This window comes from Pteropus vampyrus, unplaced genomic scaffold (genome assembly GCF_000151845.1).
Source record: "Pteropus vampyrus isolate Shadow unplaced genomic scaffold, Pvam_2.0 Scaffold18, whole genome shotgun sequence".
Taxonomy (NCBI): Eukaryota; Metazoa; Chordata; class Mammalia; order Chiroptera; family Pteropodidae; genus Pteropus; species Pteropus vampyrus.
Genome location: NW_011888799.1, coordinates 9,134,244 through 9,143,817, shown reverse-complemented (window position 1 = coordinate 9,143,817; position 9,574 = coordinate 9,134,244). Strand labels below are relative to the sequence as shown.

The following is a 9,574-nucleotide window of genomic DNA, read 5'->3' as shown; positions in this document are numbered from 1 at the left end:
TCTTCTGGTATACGATCAGGAACATCAGATAATGAACATTTAACAGCTTGCATGGGCAAAAGTAAGACATCATATGCATCACTAGGTATTGGAAGCAGATCATCATTTGTTACCACATAAATGTTCCCAAAATCAACAAAGAAGACTTTATTTGGTTCTTTTTCTATAATTATCCCCCTATACCAATTTCCATCAGTATACTTGGCAAGGCACAAAGTTCCGCGGATCAAAGGAGACGTTTTTAAATTTGGCAAAACTTTACTTAGTTGTGTAATATTACATGACAACTGTTCTAATATATTTGCATTTCTTCCCAACTGGCAATAAAATGTCCAAGGGTCATCAACATGTGTTATATATACTGACTCTTCACTTCCAATTTTCATATCATGAGTAGAATAGTAGTAAGAATGTAGCTGAACAGAGGACTCCAGAGGCTTCTGAAGTTTAACTGGTCTCGCAAGTCCCTTTTCTACCAAAAAATGGCATGCGCTCTGAAAGGGCGTTAGCAAATCCACGACATTAAACAGTTCTTCATCGTGTATCGATGCCAAAGCAAATATTGTGCATTTTAATTCTAGATTGTCTTCCCATGCATTATCTACAAATTCACTGAAAGCCTGTATCGCCTTTTCATCCCAAACGAAAGGATTTTGACCAGTTGGTTGAATTAAATTATAAAGACTGCACCTAAAAGCCTGCGCCTTAACTTTGAGAAACTCTTCCCTAATTGAATAAATATTCTTCATAGATACCATATCTTCATCTCCATAATCCACAAATACTACTTTGACATGCTCTGGTGATTGTGCCCCACTGATTAGAGCTCTGGCCCATTTTCCATTTACTGTTCGTAGTGCCAAACAAGCAGGGGTAGTAGCTCCCTGGTAAGGAGTAGGGGCATCATTGCAATAGTCCTGAATATCACACATTAGGGTTTTAAATCCTTGCATGTTCCTGGTCAGCTGGCACCAGAAATAGCCAGGATTTTCAACATATGACACTTTGACTTCTACTGTACTTCCAACTTCTACTTCTCCTTTACAAGAAGAGCCTGGTTTAATTTCCAAAAATTTCTGTATAAGAGGAGGATAAACAGACACTCTTTTCTCATTTTTCTGTATAACTAATCCAGCTGAAACATTTGCAACAACTGTTGTGTCAGTCAAAGCTTCTGAAACAGATGCTTTATTCTCTCTCTTGGCTTCCTGTTCTACTTCTACCTTTTTGGCAGAAGATATTTTGTTATTCCCTGCAGTAAAATGGTTTGAAACATGCCCTGGGGAGTGGGCACATCCAGAAATATTTTCCCTTGTTTCAAATTCCTGATACTTGGCATATCCAGCTTGAGCAATTACCTTACTAATGTTTTCTTCCCCTGTTCTTGATTCATCAAGAATCTCAATAACATATTGATTATCCTGCTTATCAAGGACATGGATAACTAATTCTTTGTGGAGCACAGTCTTTTTAAAAAACGAAATTGCCTCCTGGCTCCAAGTTTCTGCCAAAGGCCAAATATCGGCCAGAGTACACCTCAGAGCCAATATTGGTAGCCGTCTAAACTGAGGAAGCAGCATCCTTACGTCATACCAGTCCACATTTTCTGAATTACCTCGATCAACTAAGAATACATCCACACTCTTGTCATCTAATCTGGTGACCATAGCCCGATAATAGCCATTTTCTTTCCATTTGACACAGCACAGGTCATCAGGTTCTGGTTTCAGAACGACACCATCCAGCTTACTAGCAGAGGAATAGAAACTGCACATTCTCCTCATCAACTTGCTAAAGGTGCCACTGTGTTTCCTCAACCTAATCCAAAACTCAGAAGGATTTTTAACAAACTCTACCTGGGCATCATAGAATGCATTCATCTTTAACCCAATAGACCTTAAGGTTGGGGGTGAAAGCTCTTCATCCACTTCTTCAGCAGGAGACTGAGAGTGAAGATTTGTTTTTGGTTCTTCTTCCTCCTCCTCCTCTACTCCCTGGCTCTGAAGGAATCGGTCAGCCAAGCAACAGGACTGTACTCCGAATACACAGTTAAGATTAGTCCCATCTTCACCATACAGGGTGACATAATACACATGCTCAAAGGAACAGTAAAATTCAATCTTTGCATTCACAGACTGACCCAGTATCAGTGCCTTCAGGTCACCGACCTGTGACCGAGACCAGCCTCTGCCACCGTCCCAGAGTCCATACAAAGCACAAGGGTAGGTCACCACAGGCATTCGAAAATATTCAGGCAGCAAGTAGCGCAGGCTACTGCAACTCACTAACTCCTTCCTGCCAAAGTCTACGTGAAGCACTTGGGCACAGCGCTGAGGCCGAAAAGTCTCAAGCAGGAGAGCCCTGTACCAATGTCCATCCAATCCACACGATGCGCACGGAGAGCCAGGCTTGTCCGGGCTCTCTTCCCTCTCTTCCCAGGTGGCACTGGTGGAGTTCTCACCCCCTTTCCCCGGGGAGCCCCGGTATATGTGGGCCATGCTCTCGGAGAGGCGGTGGATCTCCTGCGAGAAGCTCCGGAGCTGGCAGTGAATGCGGTGGGGATGGCACACTTGGGTCACCACTATGGGCTCCGTCACGCCCAGCTGCAGCTGGGGATAGAAGTAATCCAGACCAGGCTGCTCTTGCTTGGGCAGGACTCGCTGGAAGACTGGAGTCCCGGAGCCCATGCCACTAGTGGCCGCTGAGAGATAACGCTTGAGCAGCGAGCGGAAGAGACTGTGGGGTACCTGCCGGGCCAGGCCAAGCTCCTGCATCTGCTGGAACAGAGAAGGCACCTCCAGAAGGACCAGGCGGTGGAGGAGCAGCACGTCCAGGACCCGCCCGTGCACCTCTTTGCCCTGCAGGTTGCTAAGAAAGTCCATGGCGCTGGCCGGCCAGTGCTGGGGCTCGCCCCCGCCCGCGCCGCCGCCGCCCGCCGGCACCAGGCCGGCCAGCACGCAGCCCAGCACCTCCGAAGGCAGGTGGAAGAACTCGCTGCGCCCAGGCACCAGCGAGCCCGCGCCGGCCGTGATGGTGCGGCCCTCGTCCAGCAGGAAGATGCGGCTCTCCTGCGCCTGCCGGCTGACTACGCGGCCGCGGTGCCACAAGAGCCCCACCTGCACCAGGCAGAGCTCACCCGGCGAGGCCGAGGCACCGCCCAGAGCCCACGGGCCGCGCGTGGCCGCTGCTTCCTGGATCTCCCGGCTCAGCCTCAGGTACTCGTCCCTCCGTTCGCCCACCAGCCCCCATAGCTGCACGGGGATCACCTCGGGATGCACGTCCACGAAAGACACCCGCAGAACCAGCGAGGCCCCCGGCGTCGGCAGCCCGGGCGTCGAGCACATCTCCGTGGCGCGGCGCGGCCAGGCCACCGCCCACCGAAACCCCCAGCGCCGCTGTGAGGCGCTCACCACCAACCAGGCTCAAAAGACAGAGGGACTGGGAAGGGCTCCTGAGGCGCCCCCTCCAAAATGCACCCGACGCGGGGTCCCCAGCACTCGCGCCTACTGGTAAGACCCGGCGGCCGGACCAACCGCCCACGGTTGGGCCCACGGTTGCGCGGCCGCTCAGGCATTTGCCGCGCGTGGCGCCCCCGCTTCCGGCCGCGGGCCTGTGTGGGCGGCGGAGGGGAGCCCAGCTGGGGTGCGGTGGCAGCCGAGAGGTGGGCCGAGGGGTGGCGTGAGGCCAAAAGGGGCTTCCAGGGCCGTTCAGGAAGCTAAAGGAGGCAGGACTGGGACATAATCGGTTTCTCCTCAGAGCATCTTCAACTCTGGAGGACGCAGCGTGAAGGCCTGGCCGAGGGCCGGGCCGTGGGGAGGCGCAAGCTAGAAAGGTACTTCCTATTCGGTTATCCGGCTAATACTGATGATCCTAGTGAGCCAGGCGCAATGTTAGCTCGTGGGGAAATGGGCAGGAGGCAACGGCAGGTTCCCTGGGCGTTAGGGCCAGAGGTTTCAGAAGGTCCCAGGCTGAGGGGTGCAATGCGCTTGCTCTCCGCAGGGCAGAGGGTTCACTGTGCTCACTCAGTGTTTTGCTCTCTAGCAAGTTGCTGACCCTCTCTAAGGTGAACCTGTTTGATCACCTGAATTTATAAGAGTTATTAGTTAAAGTATGAGAGTATATGGAGGCTGTTTTATGCTTCTTTCCCCACAATTACTTGGGAGTTCTTATGCCGTTTTGTTTTACTAACTGTGGCACGCCACCTTTGCAGGCATTTATTCATTTACTCAGAAATCTAGGACAGAAACGGACTCATGAAAGGAGGTCGAGGAATGAAAGAAACATGACTTCAAATTCTTCCTGTATCTACTGTGGCATAGGGCCTATTGGCTGGACTCTTGTTTTATTCCCCTCACCTAAATCTTACCAAAGTAACCCTTAGAAGACTCTCTTTGTCAGGGCAGAGGGAGTGGAATGGAAAAATGGAGGCAAACCATGAGTAGCTCCCAGAAATATCTCTACATTAGATCTCTGTTCATCGGAGTTTCTCATAGTTTCTCACACTTTCCTATTTCATGCCTTCACATTTTGAAGTATCAAATAAAGTATAGATAAAATCAAGGCAGTACTTAATATAACCCTGGCCTAACAGTATAAATCTCAGTGTTTTCAGTCTATCCAGATTAGAAACTACCATGAGCTTCCAAGAGCTCCTGTGCTTAGTTTATTTTTCACAGTGTGTTGAGATTACCTTTGATCACCTTGTCATCCCACTAGCTTAAAAGCTCCATTTGGCAAGAACTGCTTCTTGCATTCCTGGAATGTAGCATGGGGCTAAGGCAATAAATACTTGCTGAATGAATAAATGCAAGAATGAATTTGATTTCTCTAAAAAGACTTTTACTTGACAAACATCCTTAAAATTTTAATTCTATTTTCCAAATTATCTCTAATTTTTCCTATTCATGATGGGCAAAAAAATAAGCATTTGATTTAAAAACATCTAGCAAGATCTAGCTGAAATGTTTCTTCCTCATGACTCTACTATACACCCAGGCAGAATTATTTCCTAGTTTTACATACCTTTTATATTATCTGTTTTCTATTTAACTTGTCTCCAAACTCTTTTCATGGCTCAGGCCCTATAAACCTAGATGTCGAGGTGTATCATGTGGCTATTATGGCCTGGTCAGACAGAGCCCTTTCCTCTCATCCTTCCAGATATTTCCAATGTCCCACCTCTTTTGTATTTGGGGTAGGTATCTTTACTTTGCTCTGTCTTCCTCTGCTTCTGGACAGGGAACTAAACAAAATCAGAACATTGCACTGTGAAGATTAAGCTCCTGCTAAATATTTCCCACATTTTATTAAGCAAAATATCTTGAGTTACACAGAAAATTAAAAAAAAAATAATAAAAAAACTTCCCTCCTATTAGGCTTCAGAGGCCCTTGGCTTCAGAAATGGTAAAGGAATAATTGTATTCTAATACAAATATTTAAGAGTTAAAAGAGAAAAGGATAAGGTGAAGGAATGTGTTTAAGAGGTAGTGGGACACTATATTATGAGTTATTTCAATATTTTTATGAAAACAAGATGCAGGGAACTTGGGCAAAACAGATAAGTCATATTTGTTCTGTGCTAGCTTAGACCTCTATCCCTATATAGAGAACTCCAGCAGAAACACAGTATACTTTAAAGTCTATAGTTTCCACACCACTAATTAGCCCTGTTTAAAGATGCTTAGAAAATTATTGTTCAATAAATATTTTTTAATTATTCAAGTGAAAAATACCCTGTAAAGAGAATGAGAGGATAAAATATTTGCAAACCACATGTCTGACACCGGATTTGTATCTACAATATGTAAAATACTCTTGAAACTCAACAGTGAAAAAAAATACAGTTTGAAAATGGGCAAAAGATATGGAGACATTTCACGGAAGAGGACATACAGATGGCAAAGAAGAACATAAAATGATGTTCAACATCATTAGCCATTAAGGAAAAACAAAATCACAATCAAGTATCACCATAAATCTATGATAATGACTGGAAAATAGTGATAACATCAACACTGACCAGAATGTGGAAAAACTGAAACCCTCGTATTGCTGGTAGGAATGTAAAATGGTAATGTAAATGTACTTTGTAAAAACTCAGTAGGTACTTGCTGTATGACCTTGCAATTGCAATCTTGGGCATTTATTCCAGAGAAATGAAAATATGTTCATACAGAAACCTGTACATCAATGTTTATAGCAGCTATATTCCTATTAGCCAAAAACTGGAAACAACCCAAATAGTCTTCAATGGGTAAATGGTTAAATAGACTGTGGTCTATCCATGCCATGTGATACAATTCATCAATAAAAAGGAAATGAACTGTAGATACATGTAACCATTTGGAAGGTTCTCAAGGGAATTATGCTGAGTGAAAAAAAATCCGCAAATGTCTCATACTGTATGATTCCATTTATATAATGTTTTTGACTTAAAAGCATAGAAATAGAGAATAGATTAATTGCCAGGAGTTAGGGATGAGGGGAGAAGGGATAAGTGGCTATAAAAGGGGTAGCATGAGAGAGCCTTGTGATGAAACTTCTATATCTTGAATATGTGTTTAAATGATCACAAAGGTGATACATTGCAGAGAACTAGACACACACTCACACATGTGTGTGCTTATAAAACTTGTAAAACTAGTAAAATCTGAAACTAGATTATACCAATATCACTTTGCTAGTTTTGATTATGTACCACAGTTATGTACAATGTTACCATTGGGGAGGACCAGATGAAAGGTTCATTGGATTTCCCTGTATATCTTTTGCAACTTCATGTGAATCTAATATTTTTAAATAAAAAGTTTTTTTAAATTCTAAGATATTCGGATTTTAGTGTCCACAACTGAAGTTTTATTAGACTCCACACACACACATACACACACAAATAATTCAAGACCATGCCAATATAGGGAGATAATTAGAATAGAAAGAGCAAGCCAAGATTATTATCTAGCCTCATTTCCACATCTGAAAATGGGTATAAGGGGACATACCATATAGGGATGGTTCTGAAGTATGAATTAATGTAAGTACAGTTAATGTGTTTGCATTAAATAAATTTTTGAGATGCAACAAAACAGTAGAAAAAGCAAAGGCATCAGATTTTGAAAGTCTCTGGTTTTCATCTCAGGGCGACATGGATAATGAACTTTTCTGATTTAGTTTCTTCATCTGTAAAAATAGAATTTTACTTTATTGTGAAGATTAAATGACCCAAAATAGGTAAAGGGCCCAGCACAGTAGACATATAATATAGTTATTAGTAACAGTAAAGAAAATAAAAATTTAAAACACTTTCTTGTTCTTTTAAAGATTAAAAAAATCTTAGATTTTTTTTAAAATCAGGTTTATTGATGCATAATTTACATACAGCAAAATTCACCCTTTTGTGCAGGTGGATGTTTTGACAAATGTAAAGTTAAACATTTGTATACAGTATGCAGTTGTATATAATGTAAGTGCACATCACCACAAATATACAAATGTAGAGTTTGTAAATGTATATGACAGCTAAAATATAAAACATTTGCATTATCCAAGTAGTACCCCGATGTCTCTGCATTCTATTCCCTCCCTCCTTCTTGAGCTGTCCCTGACAATCACAGTTCCTGGCAACCTCTGTCTATAGTTTTGCCTTTTCCAGAATGTCATATAAAAAGGAACCATAGTTTATAGCCTCTTGTGTTTGACTTCCATCACTTAGCATAATGCCTTGGAATTCATCCATGTTGTCTATATCGATAGTTTTATTGTTGAATAGTTTTCAATTGTATAGACACAATTTATTCACTGGATGATGATGTTCAGGTTATTTCCAATTTTAGGGGATTATTAATATAGCTGCTGTAAACATTCACATACATTAGTTTTTGTGTCCCAAGAAATCTTTGCCTAAACCAAGATTTAAAAGACTTTCAGTTTTCTTATATGTTTTATCATTTTAGCTCTTGTATTAAGGTCTATGATCCATTCTGAATTAATTTTTGTAAATGTCGTGAGAGGACTGAGGGCTTTGTTTTATTTTTGCACATGGATATCCAACTGTTATAGTGCCATTTGTAGCAAAGACTATATTTTCCTGATTAAATTACTTTGGCACCTTTGCCAAGAATTAGATGACCAGATGTAAGTGAGTTTATTCCTTGACTCTGCATTTTGTGTGTGTTTGTGTGTGTGTGTGTGTGTGTGTGTGTATCTTTATGCCAGTAGCACACTATCTTAATTATTATACACACTGCTTAAAAGTCAATTTTGAAATTAGGTAATATGAATCCTTCAACTTTGTTCTTTTTCCTCAAAATTGTTTTTTCTATACAAGGTCTTTGCTTTTCCATACATATTTTAGAACACACTTGTCAAATTCTGCAAAAAAAAAAAAAAAACCTGTCAGAATTTTTATTAGGATTGCATCGTAGAAAGAGATGAATTTGAGAACTGACTATTGAGTTTTTCAATCCATGGACACAGTTTATCTCCATTAACTGAAGTGTTTACTTTCTCTCAGGAAATGTTTTGAGTTTTCAGTGAACAAGTCTTACATACATTTTGACAGATTTATCCCTAAGTTCTTCATGTTTTTGATGTCATTATAAATATTAACTAAAAAAAAATTTAGTTTCTAATTTTTCACTGCTACAGCAATATCTTTATTTTTGTATAATGACCTAATATTTTATCACTTTGCAAAGGATCACTTATTATTTCTAGTAGCTTTTTAAAAAATAGTCCTTAGGATTTCCTACATAGTTATATCGTTTATGAATGAAGACAGTTTTTATGTCTTCTTTTCCAATGAAGACATGCCTTTTATTTCTCTTTCTTGCCTCACTGTAATGACTAAGACCTCCAGTACGTTTTGAATAGAAATGGGGAGAACAGACATTCTTGTCTTGTTCCTGATTTAGGGAGAACACCTTCAGTCTTCACCAGTGTGATGTTAGCTATAGGTTTTACTTAGATCCCTTTATCGAGTTGAGGAAATTCCTTTCTTTGGCTAGATTGTTGAGAACTTTTATCATGAAAAGACATTGGATTTTCTCATTTTATAAACTTTTTTACATTCTATTAAGTTTTTTTTTTTCCTGTTTTTGTTAACAAGGTGAATTATATTCATTGATTTTTTTGAATGTTGAACTAACCTTGTATTCCTGGGATAAACCCCACTGAGATATGATGTTATTATCCTTTTTATAATGCTGAATTAAATCTGCTAATATATTTTTACATCTGAATTGTATAAAAATATACATAACAAAAAACTTACCATTTTAACCATTTCTAAATGTACAGTTCAGTGGCAATAAGTACATTCACATTGTCGTGCAATCATCACCACTATCCATATCCAGAACTATTTCATCATCCTGAACTGAAACTATGTATCCATTAAACACTAACTTCTCATTCTTCCCCACTCCAACCCCTTGAAACCACTATTCTACTTTCTGTTTCTATAAATTTGATTACTCTAGTTATCTCATAAAAGTAGAATCATACAATATGTGCCCATTTGTGTCTGGCTTATTGCACTCAGCATAATGTTTTCCAGATTCATCCATGTTGTAGTATG

At 41.0% G+C, this 9,574-nt stretch overlaps 2 protein-coding genes across 4 annotated transcripts in view; both read right to left on the bottom strand.

The window, feature by feature from the left end:
- TDRD6 (tudor domain containing 6) overlaps nucleotides 1-3,375 on the bottom strand; it is a 23,425-nt gene extending 20,050 nt beyond the window's left edge. For both annotated transcript variants that reach the window (XM_023527668.1, XM_023527669.1), the window contains exon 1: nucleotides 1,723-3,375. In XM_023527668.1, the coding sequence (XP_023383436.1) occupies nucleotides 1,723-3,344 (1,622 nt within the window). In that variant the 5' untranslated portion in view covers nucleotides 3,345-3,375. The remainder of the gene's footprint in view (nucleotides 1-1,722) is intronic.
- Nucleotides 3,376-7,342: 3,967 nt separating this feature from the next.
- The window catches only part of SLC25A27 (solute carrier family 25 member 27), a 29,561-nt gene continuing 27,329 nt past the window's right edge, over nucleotides 7,343-9,574 (bottom strand). For both annotated transcript variants that reach the window (XR_002779113.1, XM_023527675.1), the window contains one exon: nucleotides 7,343-8,367. The gene's annotated coding sequence lies outside the window, so the exon portion shown is untranslated. The remainder of the gene's footprint in view (nucleotides 8,368-9,574) is intronic.